Below are 20,000 nucleotides of genomic sequence, written 5' to 3' on the forward strand. Positions count from 1 at the left end.
CCGGTTTCCTCCCACACTCCAAAAACGTGCAGGTTTGTAGGTTAACTGGCTTGGTATAAATGTTAACTAAATAGTCTCTTGTGCGTGTAGGATTCGTGTTAGCGCGCGGGGATCGCTGGTCGGTGCGGACTCGGTGGGCCCAAGGGTTTCAATGGACAATAGACGCAGGAGTAGAGGCCATTTGGCCCTTCGAGCCAGCACCGCCATTCAATGTGATCATGGCTGATCATCCCCAATCAGTACCCCGTTCCTGCCTTCTCCCCAAATCCCCTGACTCCGCTATCTTTAAGAGCCCTATCTAGCTCTCTAGTGAAAGCATCCAGAGAATTGGCCTCCACCGCCAATTCCACAGCCTCACCCCACCCTCTGTGAGAAAAAGTGTTTCCTCGTCTCCGTTCTAAATGACTTACCCCTTATTCTTAAACTGTGTGTGTGGCCCCCTGTTTCCACACTGTATCTCTGACGTAAACTAAGCTGGTAGCTGGGGGGGGGAATGTTGCCATACAAGTGTGAATTTGCTTAAGACCACGTTATCGTGGGAATTCCCAGAGTAAGCCACACATTCTACCGCGGTGAGGTGTCCCACCGTAAACACACCGCTGGTCGCTAACGGCCAAGGTATCGAGACCTCTGCTGAAGACCACCTCTGTTTGAAGCTTCCCCCCCCCTTGAATAACGTTTGCAAGCTCACCCTCCACAAACTGTTTGAACATGGATGTTCCTTTCATTTTATTGCCATCTGATCTGCCAGGGTACATAGTGAAGATATGACATGAACACAGAAGAATTATGTACTGGTCAGGTCGATATTTTGTAGTTTTTGATATGATGTATTGATATTTACACAGTAGATTGGGGGGGGGGGGGGGGGGGGGGGGGGGGGGGGGGGGGGGGGGGGTGTGGGGTGGGGGGGAAGCAAAGTCCACAACATGGTGATACATTAGGAAACAAATTAAAAAAAACAACTCAAAATGTACACATCATACACGATATCAGTTTTTTTTACACAGAGGTAAAAAATGCTTATTGTAAAAAAAAAAAAAACTAAAATATCACTACAACAGGGTTTTAGTATACAATTAGTGGAGGCACTTTCATCTCATCCTCGAAAGATGTACATTGGCTGTAGATCGCCCGATCTACATTGGTCTACTACCTGACCACAGATACAAAAATAAATCTGATTTGTTTCCTTCCCCCCTCCCCCCTCCCCCCCCCCCCCCCCCCCACCCCCCCCCCACACACACACACACTGTGTGTGTGTCCTCACCCCCTCCACACCGACTGTTTTGTTGTCCTTGGTATTGCATCAGCTGATCAGGACCAACCTGCCACTGGCCAATGTCAGGGTGGGTGCCAGACGAGATCTAGACTCATGAAACACACACAAAAAAAAAACCCACCCCCTCCCCTCTCAGCCCACACCTCGATTTACACATTTACAGCGTGTGTGTAAGTGTGGGGAAGAACGGCCGATAATTTAAAGTAAATTGTCACACCAGACTTGCCGTGGGAACCGACACGTCCCCGATGAGACGGCACTCACCGTGACTGTGTTATGCCAGCGAGCTTACTGCGAGATTGCCGCTAAACCTCCCGGGGGGAAAAGTTAGTGTAGACGCGAGCCCACGGTTGTGTCGTGTTACAGTGTAGCTAAGACCCCCCCCCCCCCCCCCCCACGGTGATTTTTTAAAAATCGAACTCAAAAAACAGCTCCATTGCCAGGTCGACAAAAACGCTGGAGGAACTCAGCGGGTGCAGCAGCATCTTATGGAGCGAAGGAAATGGGCTAAGGTTTCGGGCCGAAAGCCGGGAAGGAAATAGGCCGAAACGGTTTCGGCCCGAAACGTCGCCTATTTCCTTCGCTCCATAGATGCTGCCTCACCCGCTGAGTCTCTCCAGCATTTTTATCGACCTTCCATTTTCCAGCATCTGCAGTTCCTTCTCAGACAGCTCTTATTGCAAAACTTGGGCGCGTGGACAAGAGGCAGGCAGGCCAGCGACAGCCTGGCGTGAGATTGTGGTTCCCAGGCCACTGCAGTGATGTTACTCACACCAGCTAAAGCCCCCCCCCCCCCCTCTGGTCAACTCCACTTGCTGAAGTTGCTCAGGCCCAGCCACCGCCCACCAGGATCAGGGGACATGAGGAGAAGGCAGGAACGGGGTACTGATTGGGGATGATCAGCCACGATCACATTGAATGGCGGTGCTGGCTCGAAGGGGCCGAATGGCCTCTACTCCTGCACCTATTGCCTATTGAGTCTAGTGCCGCGCGGTTATCAGAAGTGTTTGATCATCAACGCTGCAGGTGCAGCAGGCAAGCATGGATGCATTTGCTCAGGAGTGGCCCACGCCGACACAAATGCAATCTCTCGGTCCGTGGCATTTGGGAAGCTTCCCGTCCATCCCCCCTCGCCAGGGGTGAGCGACGGGGAGACACCTTGAGCCACTGGACGGCAACGGTCAGTTCCACCAGCCGCCTCCAACTAAAAACCCACCAGGTAGTACCCAGCTGATCTTCAAATAAATATTTTACAAAATGGCTAGTCCCAGTGTTACAAAAATATTCTTTCAAAGCGTAAGCTTTCGACGCGAGGGCCCGTGGACTAACCCCCCGGGGTGACCTGAGCAAGTAAGATTTTGAAGGAAGAGTGATATCTCTCTCTCCCCCCCACCCTGTCCATCTGGTGGAGTTTACAACTACACGGATTGTTAAGGCTTTGACAATCCCAATTTTGTTTTTTCCTTTGAGGACACTTTGTGCTTTTCAAAAAAAAAACGATCAACGTTAGATCCCGCGCGGATCAGCCCACGGTTCCGTCGGCGGTGCGGGGGGGGGGGGGGGGGGGGGGTGTGTGTGGGGTGAGAGTACCAGCCCACACACACGCGTGCCAGCCCACACACGTGTGTTTAATTCCGGCTCTACGCCCAAACCAGCGGCAGAGGTCGGAGCCGTGGCAACTGCACCACAACTCACCAGATCCTGTGGTAACTGCACCAGAACTCACCAGATCCTGTGGTAACTGCGCCACAACTCACCAGATCCTGTGGTAACTGCACCATAACTCACCAGAGACCATGGCAACTGCGCTGCAGTTCACCAGAGACCGCCACAGGCAAGAGCCAGCAAACATAAGTGAGCAAAACCAGACGAGCAGACTCTTCGAAGGCAGAGGCACCCCCGCTGAATGTAGTGGACAAATATCACCCCCTGTGATTGTACGAGCTGTGAGGCTGTGGAAGCAACAGTCACGGAGCCTGCTGATATAGTATTTATCACATCATCTTTAGTGTATTCACAATTAAAGTGAGAACTCGATTCAAGGAACACTTTAAGTAGAAAAGCATTTCCTACGTTTCTTCTCAAAAATCAACATTTTGACCAGAAACCCAAATGGCCACAATAAAAATATGTGGGCTAAGTATTATTCCTTGAGGGTCAATCATTGCTTTAGAGTTCAGAGGTTAGGCAGAAGCTTGTTCGTTACTACTTGAAGAACGACTCTGAAGAGGGTTAGATTTTAGTAAATGTCAGAGCGTTTTTGATTAGGAAGCAGAGTAGTTTTGGCTTGGTACAGCGAAGACAATACTGTGGTGTGAGCGTGTTTCTGCCACGCCGTTGTCCCCCCCGAGACAGTCACACACGATGCCCGACTTCAGGGCGCAATCTCGGTTAATCCAGCACGAACCTTTCACCCCCATCTTCCTCCGATAGCTCGACATCCGACTGCCAAATGAGGACAGGCCACCTTGGCATCTGTGTGTAGCCAGCATCAAGCCAGCCTAAAGAAGACACAGAGTGCTGGAGTAACTCAGCGGGTCAGGCAGCATCTGTGGAGAACATGGATAGGTGACGTTTCACAGAGTGCTGGAGTAACTCAGCGGGTCAGGCAGCATCTGTGGAGAACATGGATAGGTGACGTTTCAGGTCGGGACCCTCCTTCAGACCCTTCTTCAGTCGGGCTGAAACCCTTCTGGAAATAGGCAACGTTTCGGGCCGAAACCCGGAAGGGTTTCGACCCGAAACGTTACCTATTTCCTTAGCTCCATAGATCTGCTGCACCCGCTGAGCTCCATAGATGCTGCTGCACCCGCTGAGTTACTCCAGCACTCTGTGAAACGTCACCTATCCATGTTCTCCACAGATGCTGCCTGACCCTCTGAGTTACTCCAGCACTCTGTGCCTGTTTTGGTAATCCAGCATCTGCAGTTCCTCATTTGCACACACACACACACGCACGCACACACACACACACACGCACGCACGCATAGCTCAACACTCATCCGCATTAGATTCTTAGAAAAATTATAAACAATTGTGAGACATTCTTATATATATATCCATGATAGACAAGTCTAGTTGTTAAGGTTAGTTGTGTGTGGCGCTGATGGTGTCCAGTCAGGTAGTGTCTACACGTGCGCGCACACAGAGACCAGCGTTGCGGTTCCCACACCACAATGTGATCACGATGTTCCTCCTCCACAGAGCGGTGTCCGATGTCCTGTACACCACGTGGCCGCTCAGCCCACGGCTTTGTGCTTACCCCCGCAGCAGCGGCACATCACGCCGCACTTGTAGCAAGCCCGCAGCGGGAGGTAACAGCAGATACACGGGGCAATGAAGGAGAGCGCGATCAACGCCAGCCAGCGCAGGCAGAACTTCTCGTCGGCTGTGTCGCAGGAGCAGGGGTCCGAGTAATCCCCCTCGGGGTCGGACATGCAGTGGTAGAGCATGCTGTCTGCGCACCACATACAGCTGGTACGGCGGATGCATGTCCGGATGGGGTCGGGAGCGTCCTGGCACTGTCCCCGCCGATTCTCCTCGTGGTTGAACATGTCGCGGCAGTAGATGCACCGGGACCGCTCGCCGTCGTCGATGCGCCGCCGCAGCTTGGACTTGGACGGGGCGGGCTGGGTCTTCACCACCGCCACCACCCCCACCCCCACCCCCACCCCGCCCTTCAGCTCCTTGCCAAAGCCAAAGTCCGAGCTCTCCACGTAGGGGTAGTTGTAGTCGTGCTTGGGCGCGTCGCTCTTGTCGAAGTGGACGTACGAGTCGCCGTCTCCCTGCTCGCCGTACTTGGGCCTGACCGCCGCGTAGCGGTAGTCCTCGTATCGTTCCCGCAGCCACGCCTTCTCCCGCGGGTTGATCCGCACGATCTCCTCTTCATCGTCTCGGAAACTCACGTGGCGTTGCTTGGGCACAGACTAGGGTTCAAAGGGAAAGACGTTAACGCACACACGCTCTGATTCAATGAAACAGGCCCTTCGGCCCACCCAGTCCGTGCCCACCCGTCACCTAGTGAGACCACACCTGGAGTATTGTGTGCAGTTTTGGTCCCCTAATTTGAGGGGGGACATTCTTGCTATTGAGGGAGTGCAGCGTAGGTTCACCAGGTTAATTCCCGGGATGGCGGGACTGTCATATGCTGAGAGAATGGAGCAGCTGGGCTTGTACACTCTGGAGTTTAGAAGGATGAGAGGAGACCTCATTGAAACATACAAAATTGTTAAGGGCTTAGACACGCTAGAGGCAGGAAATAAGTTCCCGATGTTGGGGGAGTCCAGAACCAGGGGCCACAGTTTAAGAATAAGGGGTAAGCCATTTAGAACGGAGACGAGGAAACACTTTCTCTCGCAGAGAGTTGCGAGTCTGTGGAATTCTCAGCCTCAGAGGGCGGTGGAGGCCGGTTCTCTGAATGCTTTCAAGAGAGAGCTAGATAGGGCTCTTAAAAATAGTGGAGTCAGGGGGTATGGGGGAGAAGGCAGGAACGGGGTACTGATTGGGGATGATCAGCCATGATCACATTGAATGACGGTGCCGGCTCGAAGGGCCAAATGGCCTACTCCTGCACCTATTGTCTATTGCCCAATTTCCCTCCTGGGATGAATAAAGTCCTATGGTATCTTATTGACTAATGAACTCCTCACTTGGACCAGCCCCTGACGTAACTGTTCAGCAGACCACAGGATGAGAACGTTGGTGTCCTGCATGGGGAAAGGTGCCCGATATGTGCCTCCAATTCAGGTTTAGTGCGCTCTTCACAGATAGCACCGCACACTTTGTTACCAACTGAAGTTTGGCAGATGGCCTGCTTGCAGTAACATGCTGCTGACATTGCAATGCCCCTGGTCTGCTGTAGACCGCATGTCCCAACCCCGTGAATATTTTGCGCAGAATTCAGGGACGCCATGGTGATGCAGTGGTGGAGCTACTGCCTTGCTGCGTCAGACACCCGGGCTCCGTCCCGACTACAGGCGCTGTCTGTACGGTGTTTGCACGTTCTCCCCGTGGGTTTTCTCCGAGATCTTCGATTGCCTCCCACTCTCCAAAGACGTGCAGGTTTGTAAGTAAATTTGCCTTGGTGTAAATGTAAAATTGTTCCTCGTGTGCGGGGATCGCTGGCCAGCACGGACTCGGTGGGCCGAAGGGCCTGTTTCCGTGCTGTATCTCTAAACTAAAAAGTAAACCAATCCCATGATAATGCATCATGACGCTGAATTGAAGGGAAACATTCCAAATATGGCCCATTATTCCCTCAACATCCAAGACGTCAATAACTAATCCAGATGTTGCAATAAGCAGGCGTGCAGTCAACAAACCAGCGCAACATCTTGCTAACATCTGTTTCCCTCTTAACTTTTATTTAAAACTGTAACTTTCTTCACAATTATCGGTGGTGGACAAACAATTTTCATCCCTTTTCTCCAGAGATGCTGCCTGACCAAAGAATGGTCCCAGGAATGAGTGGATTAACCTACGGTGAGCGTTTGTCGGCACTGGGGCCTGCACTCGCTGGAGTTTAGAAGAACGAGCGGGGGGCCTCATTGAAACGTACCGAATAGTGAAAGGCCTGGATAGAGTGGATGTGGAGAGGATGTTTCCACTAGTGGGAGAGTCTAGGACCAGAGGTCACAGCCTCAGAATTAAAGAATGTCCTTTTAGGTAGGAGATGAGGAGGAATTTCTTTAGTCAGAGGGTGGTGAATCTGTGGGATTCTTTGCCACAGACGGCTGTGGAGGCCACAAGTCAGTGGATATTTTTAAGGCAGAGATGGATAGATTCTTGCTTAGTACGGGTGTCAGAGGTTATGGGGAGAAGGCAGGAGAATGGGGTTAGGAGGGAGAGATTGATCATATAACCATACATGAATGGTGGAGTAGACTTGTCCTTTCATTCTGAGGCTGTGTCCTCTGGTCCTAGACTGCTCTGCCCAGGACAAGAAGGCTCTGCAGAGAGTAGTGCGTTCGGCCGAACGCACTATGGGAACTTCACTCGCCCCCCTGCAGGAACTATACATCAGGAGGTGCAACTCCAGGGCCAACAAGATCATGGGAGACCCCTTCCACCCCAGCAACGGACTGTTCCAGCTGCTACGGTCAGGCAAACGCCTCCGTTGCCATGCGGTGAGAACGGAGAGGACGAGAAGGAGTTTCTTCCCAGAGGCCATTAGGACTGTAAATTTCTACCTCACCAGGGACTAACATTTACTGAACCACTCTACTGCTTTTTAAAAAAGTGCTGTTTTTTTTTTTCCTTTTTCCTTCCGCCCACAATATTTAATATGTAAAAGAATATGCGATTCTGTTCCATTCTGTTTGTAGTTTGTTTGTTTGTTTGTCTTTTTGCACAAAGTCCGCGAACATTGCCACTTTTCATTTCACTGCAAATCTCGTATGTGTATGTGACAAATAAACTTGACTTGATGTGTGTGTGTGTGTGTGTGTGTGTTTGTGTGTGTGTGTGTGTGTGTGTGTGTGTGTGTGTGTGTGTGTGTGTGTGTGTGTGAGTGTGTGTGTGTGTGTGTGTGTGTGTGTGTGTGTGTGTGTGCGAATGTGTGTGTGTGTGTGTGTGTGTGTGTGCGTGCGTGTGTGTGTGTGTGTGTGTGTGTGTGTGTGTGTGTGTGTGTGTATGCATGTGTGTGTGTGTGTGTACGCATGTGTGTGTGTGTGTGTGTACATGCGTGTGTGTGTGTGTGTGTGTGCATGTGTGTGTGTGGTGCGTGTGCGTGTGTGTGTGTGTGTGTGTGCGTGTGTGTGTGTGTACGCGTGTGTGTGTGTGTGCGTGTGTGTGTACGCATGTGTGTGTGTGTGTGTGTGTGTGTGTGTACGTGTGTGTGTGTGTGTGTGTGTGTGTGTGTGTGCATGTGTGTGTGTGTGTGTGTGTGTGTCTGTGTGTGTGTGTGCGTGCGTGTGTTTGTGCCTCACCTGCTCTAGGAGGTAGTTGTCGGGGCTGTAATGGTCAAGTGCGTGTCTCAGGGGACATAGGGGCCGGTGGGTCTCGGTCACAGTGGGGGTCAACGCCCTCACCGGCGGCTCCTTCCTACTCGACGAGTTTGACGAACTGTCTGTCGTGGCCTTTGGAGAAAACAAACATCAGGTCATAAGTAAGTAAGTTTATTGGCCAAGTATTCACATACAAGGAATTTGCCTTGGTGCTCCGCCCACAAGTAACAACATGACATACAGTGACAGTTACGAATGACTCAGAAAACACTAAACATTAATAATAATAAAACATTCATGATAAAACACCATTGATCAAGCATGTGAACCAACAAAATACCAGATCAAAGGGAGGCTACAGATTTTTGGCTGTTGAGTAGAGCAACTACTCGTGGATAAAAACTGTTTTTATGTCTGGCTGTGGCAGCTTTGACAGTCCGGAGTCGCCTTCCAGAGGGAAGTGATTCAAAGAGTTTGTGGCCAGGGTGAGAGGGGTCAGAGATGATCTTGCCCGCTCGCTTCCTGGCGATAGGAGCAGAATGAGACCATTCGGCCCATCATGTCTACTCCGCCGTTCAATCGTGACCATCTGAGGGCAAGATCATCTCTGACCCCTCTCACCCTGGCCACCCTGGAGGAGGTGATACAGCTGGAAGAGGCTGGGGAAAGGGTATATCCCGGTGGGGTACAGGGAGGAGAGGGGAGGGAGTTGGCCAGGGGTGGCCCAGACTGCAGTCTGTAGGTACGTCTGCCATAACCAAAGTCCATGATAGAGAGGTTGCTAACACGAGTTCACTGTGCTGCCTTGTGCAAGTTTTACTTCCCTATTGTGATTATGTCCGGCGACTTAAAATAATTTCATTTCTGCATTATTATGGTCCCTTTACCTACTCTCCCCGTGACCTGCGTGGGTTTTCTCAGAGATCCTCGGTTTCCTCTCACACTCCAAAGACGTGCAGGGCTTGTAGATTAATTGGCTCAGTATAAGTTTAAACATTGGCCCCGTGTGGGATAGTGTTAGTGGGCCGAAGGGCCTGTTTCCTTGCTGTATCTCCAAATTAGCTGTGTGTGTTATTGTGTTAATGGACCTGTAAAGCCCGCTATTGCCATTGTTCCATTTCCAGTACGTATGACAAGTAAACTGGTCGGATAAATGGTGTCAGATTAGGAGAAGGGGAGGTGCAACGAGACCTGGGTGTCCTTGTACATCAGTCATTGAAAGTAAGCGAGTGCAGCAGAATCTATGGAGCAAAGGAAATAGGCAACGTTTCGGCCCGAAACGTTGCCTATTTCCTTCGCTCCATAGATGCTGCTGCACCCGCTGAGTTTCTCCAGCTTTTTTGTGTAACCTTCGATTCTCCAGCATCTGCAGTTCCCTCTTAAACATTGAAAGTAAGCGTGCAGGTACAGCAGGCAGTGAAGAAAGCCAATGGCATGTTGGCCGTCATTGCAAGAGGATTTGAGTTTAGGAGCAAGGAGGTCCTACTGCAGTTGTACAGGGCCCTGGTGAGACCACACCTGGAGTATTGTGTGCAGTTTTGGTCTCCTAGTTTGAGGAAGGACATTCTTGCTATTGAGGGAGTGCAGCGTAGGTTTACCAGGTTAATTCCTGGGATGGCGGGACTGTCATATAATAAAATGGGTCGACTGGGCTTGTATTCGCTGGAATTTAGAACGATGAGAGGGGATCTTATAGAAACATATAAAATTCTTAAGGGATTGGACACGCTAGATGCAGGAAAAATGTTCCCGATGTTGGGGGAGTCCAGAACCAGGAGCACAGTTTAAGAATAAGGGGTAGGCCATTTTAGACAGAGATGAGGAAACACTTCTTCACCCGGAGAGTTGTGTGAATCTGTGGAATTCTCTGCCACAGTGGAGGCCAATTCACTGGATGTTTTCAAGAGAGAATTAGATTTAGCTCTTAGGGCTAACGGGATCAAGGGGGAAACCTACGTCCACCCACGACAAGCTACTACTACCGTGTCGGTTCCTGTCGCCGGTTGGCGTAGGGAGTCGCCGATGGAATTCACCGTAGTCGGCACCAGCGACAACCTGCGTCACCCTGGCAACAAGCTACAACAGCGCCTATGTCAGGAGAAGTCAAGCCACGCTCAATGGCGTGAAACCCACTGCCGCTGAAATTTTTTGAACGTTTCAAAATCCAGCGGCGATCAGTAAAACGCTACGACTCGTTGGGCGACGGAGGAGACGACTCACGACCGTACAGGCGACACCCCGGCGACCATGTGGAGACGGCCTAAAACAAAATCACCTAAGTGGGACAGGGGCTTATCCGAGTAAGGACAGGGATGAGATCCAGCACCTGACAACCTGGTGTGCCAACAATAACCTCGTCCTCAACTCCAAGAAGACGAAGGAGATTATTGTCGACTTCAGGCAGAACAGAGGAGGCAGACATACCGCCATCCATATAAACGGGACTGAGGTGGAGCGCGTCTCCAGCTATAAATTCCTCGGAGTACATATCTCGGAGGATCTGTCCTGGTCCCTCAACACCTCCAAACTGATCAAAAAGGCACAGCAGCGCCTTTACTTCCTGAGGAGGCTCAAGAAAGCCCACCTGTCCCCCCAGATCCTGACCAACTTTTACCGCTGTACCATAGAGAGTATCCTGACCACCTGCTTCACGGTATGGTACAGCAGTTGCACCGTAGCGGACAGGAATGCACTACAACGGGTGGTGAAAACCGCGCAGTACATCATCGGTGCCCCGATCCCTGCCGTGGATGCCCTCCACCGAAAACGGTGTCTGAGACGGGCCGGGAAGATCATCAAAGACCCCTCACACCCCAACCATGGACTGTTTGCCCTCCTCCCATCAGGGAGGCGGTACAGGAGCCTCAGGTCACGTACTAGTAGGATGAGGAACAGCTTCTACAACAACACAATCACACTGCTGAACTCGGAGTCCCGACGATAGATTTCTCCGGTCCCTCCGTCCCCATTGTTTAATTATTCTGTATTTCCTGATTATTCTGTATCCTCCCTCTTTCTATTTTTTTGTTTTTCTTTATGTACAACTACTACGGACTGACGCAAAACTGCATTTCGTTGTACTGATACTTGTATTTGTGCGATGACATTAAAGTTGAATTGAATTGAATTGAATTGACAAAGTTATCAACGTATTAATGGGCCAGGATTTAAAATTCATTAACATAGGAAGTAAAGTACACAAAGGAAGCAGGTGACAGGATATCCCCGGCTGCATGGATGGAACAAGATTCCAACTAACGTTCCCACTGACATCTGTAGACCACTGCGCCTGGCATCTGTGGTGAGAAAGCTCCCGGGAGCGATTCGGAGGGAGCAGATATATATGCATTTGGAAATGTGTGGGATGGAACTGCAGATGCCGGTTTAAACATACGTGGCTAATGAATTAGGGTTGTGATTATGAGACAGACACAAATGTAGCTGTCAGAGTAGCTCAGCGGGACAGGCAGCATTTCTGGAGAGAAGGAATGGGTGACGTTTCGTGTCGAGACCCTTCTGCAGACTGATTGAGCCTGAAGAAGGGTCTGGGTCTTAAACATCACCCATTCCTTCTCTCCAGAGATGCTGCCTGTCCCAAAACGAAACATAGAAAAATAGGTGCAGGAGTAGGCCATTTAGCTCTTCGATGTGATCATGGCTGATCATCCCCAATCAGTACCCCGTTCCTGCTTTCTCCCCATATCTCATGATTCAGTTAGTCCGAAGAGCTAAATCTAACTCTAAATCAGAGCATTGAGTATAGAAGCTGGGATGTAATGTTAAAATTGTACAAGGCATTGGTGAGACCAAATCTGGAGTATGGTGTACAATTTTGGTCGCCCAATTATAGGAAGGATGTCAACAAAATAGAGAGAGTACAGAGGAGATTTACTAGAATGTTGCCGGGGTTTCAGCAACTAAGTTACAGAGATAGGTTGAATAAGTTAGGTCTTTATTCTCTGGAGCGCAGAAGGTTAAGGGGGGACTGGATAGAGGTCTTTAAAATGATGAGAGGGATAGACAGAGTTGATGTGAACAAGCTTTTCCCTTTGAGAATAGGGAAGATTCAAACAAGAGGACATGACTTCAGAATTAAGGGACAGAAGTTTAGGGGTAACATGAGGGGGAACTTCTTTACTCAGAGAGTGGTAGCGGTGTGGAATGAGCTTCCAGTGGAAGTGGTGGAGGCAGGTTCATTGGTATCATTTAAAAATAAATTGGATAGGCATATGGATGAGAAGGGAATGGAGGGTTATGGTATGAGTGCAGGCAGGTGGGACTAAGGGAAAAAAAAGTTGTTCGGCACGGACTTGTAGGGCCGAGATGGCTTGTTTCCGTGCTGTAATTGTTATATGGTTGTTATATGGTTAACTCCCTCTTGAAAACATCCAGTGAATCGGCCTCCACTGCCTTCTGTGGCAGAGAATTCCACAGATTCACAACTCTCTGGGTAAAAATGTTTTTCCTCTTCTCAGTTGTAAATGGCCGACCCCTTATTCTTGGACTGTGACCCCTGGTTCTGGACTCCCCCAACATGGGGAACATCTAGCCTGTCCAATCCTATAAGAATTTTATATGTTTCTATAAGATCCCCCTCATCCTTCTAAATTCCAGTGAATATAAGCCCAGTCGACCCATTCTTTCATCATATGACAGTCCCGCCATCCCGGGAATTAACCTGGTAAACCTACGCTGCACTCCCTCAATAGCAAGAATGTCCTTCCTCAAATTAGGGGACCAAAATTGCCATAATACTCCAGGTGTGGTCTCACCAGGGCCCTGTACAACTGCAGTAGGACCTCCTTGCTCCTGAACTCAAATCCTCTCACAATGAAGGCCAACGTACCTTTAGCTTTCTTCACTGCCTGCTGTACCTGCATGTTTACTTTCAGTGACTGATGAACAAGGACACCCAGGTCTTGTTGCATCTCCCTTTTCCTAATCTGACACCATTCAGATAATCATCTGCCTTCCTGTTCTTGCCACCAAAGTGGATAACCTCACATTTATCCACATTAACCTGCATCTGCCATGCATCTGCCCACTCACCCAACCTATCCAAGTCACCCTGCAGCCTCATAGCATCCTCATCGCAGCTCACACTGTCACCCAGCTTTGTGTCATCCGCAAGCTTGGAGATGTCACATTTAATTCCCTCGGCTAAATCGTTAATATAAACAGCTGGTGTCCCAGCACCGAGCCTTACGGTACCCCACTGCCTGCCATTCTGAAAAGGGCACGTTAATCCCTACTCTTTGCTTCTTGTCTGCCAACCAGTTCTCCATCCATGTCAATACTACCCTACCCCCAATACCATGTGCTCTAATTTTGCACACTAATCTCTTGTGTGGGACCTTGTCGGAGGCTTTTTGAAAGTCCAGACACACCACATCCACTGGCTCTCCCTTGTCCATTCTACTTGTTACATCCTAAAATAATTCCAAAAGACTAGTCAAGCATGATTTTCCCTTCATAAATCCATGCTGACTTTGACCGATCCTGTCACTGCTTTCCAAATGCGCTGCTATAACATCTTTAATAATTGACTCGAGCATCTTCCCCACTACCGATGTAAGGGTAACTGGTCTATAATTCCCCGTTTTCCCTCTCTCCCTCTGTTCTAAAAAAAGTGGGGTTACACTGGCTACCCTCCAGTCCACAGGAACTGGTCCAGAGTCGAGAGAACATTGGAAAATGATCACCAATGCATCCCCGAATTCTAAGGCCACCTCCCCGAGTACTGCGGGATGCAGACCATCAGGCCATGGGGATTTATCGGCCTTCATTCCCAACACCATTTCCTGACTGAAGCTTCAGTCTGAAGAAGAGTTTCAGCCTGAAACGCTACCCATCTCCTTCGCTCCATAGATGCTGCTGTGCCCGCTGAGTTCCTCCAGCATTTTTGTGTACCTTCGATTTTCCAGCATCTGCAGTTCCTTCTTGAACACCATTTCCTGACTAATGTGGATTCCCTTCAGTTCCTCCCTCCCACTAGATCCTTGGTCCCCTAGTAATTCTGGGAGATTGTTTGAGTCTTACTTGGTGAAGACAGAACCAAAGTGCTCCTTTAACTGTTCTGCCATTTCTTTGTTCCCCCATTATAAATTCAGCATTCTGTGACCAAACCGGCATCTGCAGTTCCTTCCGACACGGCACGGAACAGTCGAGGCCAGGAACACTGCGGTAGTTCATCAAGCAGCTGGTGATGGTTAACATGTGGAGGACATTCCTGACGTGTCGCTGCATTCCTCACGAACAGCACACAGAGAGAAAAAGCCTTCACTCCTCCCAAAACTCCCCCCTTAATCTTCAAGGGAACAAATGCGTGTGTGGCTGGGCCGTGAATAAGGCATGTGTCTAAATTTAAACTTTCCATTTTCAACTATTTATATCCGTCTGTAATTAGGTGAATCATATCAACACCCACAGAAAGCTTGTTGCCCCGCCCCGCATATATATATATATATATTCCCCTCCACTCCTAATTCCCTCCCTTCCCCCCTTCCCCCCCTCTCCTCCCCCTACTCTCCCCTACCCCTCTCCTTCCCCTCCTCTACCCTCCTATTTCCCTTCCCTCCCCTACTCCCCTCCCCTCCTCTACTCCCCTCCCCCTCCCCTCCACTCCCCCTACTCCCTCCCCTCCCCTACTCTCCTCCCCTACCTACTCTCCTCCCCCTCTCCTCTCCTTTCCTCTCCCTCTCCCTCCCTCCCCCCCTCCTCCTCCCTCCCCTCCTCCTCTACTCCTCTCCCCTCCCCCTCTCCCCTCCGCCCCCGTCCCAGTGGCCCTGGGTCAGTGCTGCGTATATTGGAGTGCAGGAAGGAACTGCAGATGCTGGTTTAAACCGAAAATAGACACAAAAAGCTGGAGTAACTCAGCGGGACAGGCAGCATCTCTGGAGAGAAGGAATGGGCGACGTTTCGGGTCGAGACCCTTCTTCAGACTGGTTTGGGGACAAGGGAAACGAGAGATACAGACGCTGATGTGGAGAGTTAAAGAACAATGAATGAAAGATGCAAAACAGTAACGATGATGAGGGAAACGGGCCGTTGTTGGCTGTTTGTTGGGTGAGAACGAGAAGCTGGTGCAACTTGGGTGGGGGAGGGATAGAGAGAGAGGGAATGCCGGGGCTACCTGACGTTAGAGAAATCAATATTCATACCACTGGGGTGTAAGCTGCCCAAGCGAAATATGAGATGCTGTTCCTCCAGTTTGTGTTTAGCCTCACTCTGACAATGGAGGAGACCCAGGACAGGAAGGTCAGTGTGGACTGTCTCTGGTACTGGGAGTCGCAGCGGTAGAGTTGCTGCCTCACAGCGCCAGAGACCCGGGTTCGATCCTGACTACGGGCGCTGTCTGTACGGAGTTTGCACGTTCTCCCCGTGGGTTTTCTCCGAGATCTTCGGTTTCCTCCCACACTACAAACACGTGCAGGTTTGTAGGTTAATTGGTTTTGGTAAGTTATCCCCTGTGTGTGTGTGTGTGGGATAGAACTAGTGTTCGGGTTGATTGATGGACAGAGCGGACTCGGTGGGCTGAAGGGCCTGTTTTCACACTGCATCTCCAATCGAAACTAAATGTTCATTATTTTAACTTTCGTTGCAAAGTCTGACTGACATTGGTGGGTGGAGGTGGCACTACACCCGTGAACGCATGGCTACAACCTGCCCCCAGCTCTCACAATGCCCAGCTACGATCAGAACGGGCCACAATCAACATTCCACACCCGACCGTGAATGGGGAACAGCCGGAGAGACTTTCAAAGGGATCTCGAGAAAGCTGAATGGCTGCAGATAATTAAATGACCAATTATTCAAAGCTTTGAAATCCCTTCAGGCATTCAGTCGGAAGTGCAATTCACCGCCCCCAGTAGACAGGGTACATGGTGCTGGAGGCTAAATGAGCATCATGGCCCTTCGAGCCAGCACCGCCATTCAATGTGATCATGGCTGATCATCCCCATTTTTCCCCACTGAGAGTAGGGAAGGTTCAAACAAGGGGACATGACTTGAGAATTCAGGGACAGAAGTTTAGGGGTAACATGAGGGGGAACTTCTTTACTCAGAGAGTGGTAGCTGTGTGGAATGAGCTTCCAGTGAAGGTGGTGGAGGCAGGTTCGTTTTTATCATTTAAAAATAAATTGGATAGTTATATGGACGGGAAAGGAATGGAGGGTTATGGTCTGAGCGCAGGTAGATGGGACTAGGGGAGATTATGTGTTCGGCACGGACTAGAAGGGTCGAGATGGCCTGTTTCCGTGCTGTAATTGTTATATGGTTATTATATTCAGTACCCCGTTCGTGCCTTCTCCCCATATCCCCTGACTCCACTATCTTTAAGAGCCCTATCTAGCTCTCTCTTGAAAGTATCCAGAGAACCGGCCTCCACCGCCCTCTGAGGCAGAGAATTCCACAGACTCACAACTCTCTGTGTGAGAAAAACGTGTTTCCTCATCTCCATTCTAAATGGCTTACCCTTTATTCTTAAAACTGTGGCCACCTAGGCTGGGTCTCTATTCCTTGGAGCGCAGGAGGATGAGGGGTGATCTTACAGAAGCGTATATGATCATGAGAGGAATAGATTGGGTAGATGCACAGAGTCTCCTGCCCAGAGTAGGGGAATCGAGGACCAGAGGACATATTTTGGTTCAAACTGAAGAGGAAAAACTTTAATAGGAACCCGTGGTGTAACTTTTTCCACACAGAGGGTGGTGGGTGTATGGAACGAGCTGCCACAGAGGAGGTAGTTGAGGCTGGGACTATTTCGTCATTTAAGAATCAGTTAGACAGGTACATGGACAGGGCAGGTTTGGAGGGATATGGACCAAACGCGGGCAGGTGGGACTAGTGTAGCTGGGATGTTGGCCGGTGTGGGCAAGTTGGGCCGAAGGTCCTGTTTGCACACTGTATCGCTCTCTGACAGAGTAAGAGGCTAAACACACGATACACTGCCGAGGGCTGGCTGCACAAAGATTATATCTGTTGTAGTTATGTCACTCACAGAGTCATAGTCTTACAGTGTGGAAACAGGCCCTTTGGCCCAACTTGCCAACATGTCTCATCTGCATTAGTTTAGTTTTGAGATGCAGCACGGAAACAGGCCCTTCGAGCCTGCACCGCCATTCAATATCGACGCAGCAGTTTGGCTGATCAACAGGGAAAACTCAGTATCCCGTACCGCCTGCCTTCTCTCCAGTATCCCATATCTCTCCCCCCTCTGATCCCTTAGCCACAAGGGCCACATCTAACTCCCTCTTAAATATAGCCAATGAACTGGCCTCGACTACCCTCTGTGGCAGAGAGTTCCAGAGATTCACCACTCTCTGTGTGAAAAAAGTTCTTCTCATCTCGGTTTTAAAGGATTTCCCCCTTATCTTTAAGCTGTGACCCTTTGTCCTGGACTTCCCCAACATCGGGAGCAATCTTCCTGCATCTAGCCTGTCCAACCCCTTAAGAATTTTGTAAGTTTCTATAAGATCCCCTCTCAATCTCCTAAATTCTAGAGAGTATAAACCAAGTCTATCCAGTCTTTCTTCATAAGACAGTCCCGACATCCCAGGAATCAGTCTGGTGAACCTTCTCTGCACTCCCTCTATGGCAATAATGTCCTTCCTCAGATTTGGAGACCAAAACTGTACGCAATACTCCAGGTGTGGTCTCACCAAGACCCTGTACAACTGCAGTAGAACCTCCCTGCTCCTATACTCAAATCCTTTTGCTATGACCTTTGCTTTCCATTACAGTGAGGAGTTGTTTGGAGATTCACTGTGATGGATGTTTGTGTGAAACTGTGTTAATTGTGTGGTTTTTGGGGGGTTTTTTTGCCGTTATAACTGCAGGGACCAAAATTTCGTTGAAACATTTGTTTGTTTGAATGACAATAAAAGGCATTCTATTCTATTCTATATTCTAATACTATCCTACACACACACTAGGGACAATTTTTACATATTTACCACATCAATTAACCTACAAACCTGTACGTCTTTGGAGTGTGAGAGGAAGCTAAAGATCTTGGTGAAAACCCACGCGGGAGAACGTGCAAACTCCGTACAGACAGCGGCAGTAGTCGGGATGGAACCCGGGTCTCTGGCGCTGTGAGGCAGCAACTTTACACACTGCTCCACCGTGACACCTTGCCTTCATTTGACCCACACCCCTTTAAACCTGTCCCATCCGGTCACTAGTGACAAACAGGCTGAAATGTCCAATCCACCACATGCCCTACAGATGTCTACCCATGGCATGCATTCATCGCATGCTGCGACAATAGACCATTGGGTCGGCACGGTGGTAGAGTTGCTGCCTCACGGCGCCAGAGACCCGGGTTCCATCCTGACTACGGGCGCTGTCTGTACGGAGTTTGCACGTTCTTCCCGTGACCTGCGTGGGTTTTCTCCGGGTGCTCCAGTTTCCTCCCACACTCCAAAAAAATGCAGGTTTGTAGGTTAATTGGCTTTGGTGTAAATGTACATTGTCCCCTAGTGTGTGTAAGGTGGTGTAATGCCCCCGTCCCACTTAGGAAACCTGAACGGAAACCCTCTGGAGACTTGGCGCCCACACCCAAGGTTTCCGTGCGGTTCCCGGAGGTTTTTGTCAGTCTCCCGACCTGCTTCCACTCCAGCTGCAACCTCCGGCAACCACCTGCAACCTCCGGGAACCGCACGGAAACCTTGGGTAGGGCGCAAAGTCTCCAGAGGTTTCCGTTCAGGTTTCCTAAGTGGGACGGGGGCATTAGTGTGCGGGGATCGCTGGTCAGGGTGGACTCGGTGGGCTGAAGGGCCTGTTTCTGCGCTGTATCTCTCATTGAAACATAGAAATTAGGTGCAGGAGTAGGCCATTCGGCCCTTCGAGCCTGCACCGCCATTCATCATGGCTCTCAACTGGTGCAGGGAGGCTGTACACACAAAGGGCAGTGTCATTTTATGACACATTGGGCTTTGGGCGAATGCTTCACCTCAACTCTGAATAAATATATCCTGTAAACGTTACTGGTTTTACATTTCAAATGCAATTGTTTTTGTTCTAGTCCTGGCCTTATTGATTGCATTTTGTTTAGTAGATGTTGCCTATGAGTACTGTGTTTACCAGCATTTAAACTGCAGCAAGTAGGGAATGTTCTCTGCACATCCGACAACTAAACAACCTTGATTTCTGCTGCTTGCTTCTTGATTAATGCTGCCTGCATCAAAGGAAACGGATTCAGGATGTTTAATGTTTAACGTGGAAAGAATGGGAGATTTCCTCAACTGAAAATACATTACTGAAGCCGCAAATAGAACTGGTGCAGCGGTTAGAGCTGCTGCCTCACAGCGTACACAGACACGGGATCCACCCCGACTACGGGCCCTGTCTGTACGGAGTTTGCACGTTCTCCCCGTGACCTGTGTGGGTTTTCTCCAAGTGTTCACACAGAGAGTGGCGAATCTGTGGAATTCTCTGCCGCAGAGGGTAGTTGAGGCCACACAGTTCATTGGCTATATTTGAGAGGGAGTTAGATGTGGCCCTTGTGGCTAAAGGGATCAGGGGGTATGGAGAGAAGGCAGGTACTGGATACTGAGTTGGATGATCAGCCATGATCATATTGAAATGGCGGTGCAGGCTCGAAGGGCCGAATGGCCTACTCCTGCACCTATTTTCTATGTTTCTATGAATCCAATTAACCTACAAACCTGCACATCTTTGGAGTGTGGGAGGAAACCGGAGCACCCGGAGAAAATAGGCTCGAAGGGCCGAATGGCCTCTACTCCTGCACCTATTGTCTATGTTTCTATGTT

At 49.9% G+C, this 20,000-nt stretch overlaps 1 protein-coding gene across 1 annotated transcript in view; it reads right to left on the minus strand.

Annotated features, from left to right (window-relative positions):
* Positions 1–4,101: 4,101 nt before the first annotated feature.
* LOC129699217 (sprouty-related, EVH1 domain-containing protein 2-like) overlaps positions 4,102–20,000 on the minus strand; it is a 71,161-nt gene continuing 55,262 nt past the window's right edge. The window contains exons 5-6 of the mRNA XM_055638834.1: positions 8,209–8,358; positions 4,102–5,208 (exon numbers count right to left, since the gene is read on the minus strand). Coding sequence (XP_055494809.1) covers positions 4,522–5,208; positions 8,209–8,358 — 837 coding nt within the window. The 3' untranslated portion in view covers positions 4,102–4,521. The remainder of the gene's footprint in view (positions 5,209–8,208; positions 8,359–20,000) is intronic.

Source organism: Leucoraja erinacea, chromosome 8, assembly GCF_028641065.1.
Source record: "Leucoraja erinacea ecotype New England chromosome 8, Leri_hhj_1, whole genome shotgun sequence".
Taxonomy (NCBI): domain Eukaryota; kingdom Metazoa; phylum Chordata; class Chondrichthyes; order Rajiformes; family Rajidae; genus Leucoraja; species Leucoraja erinaceus.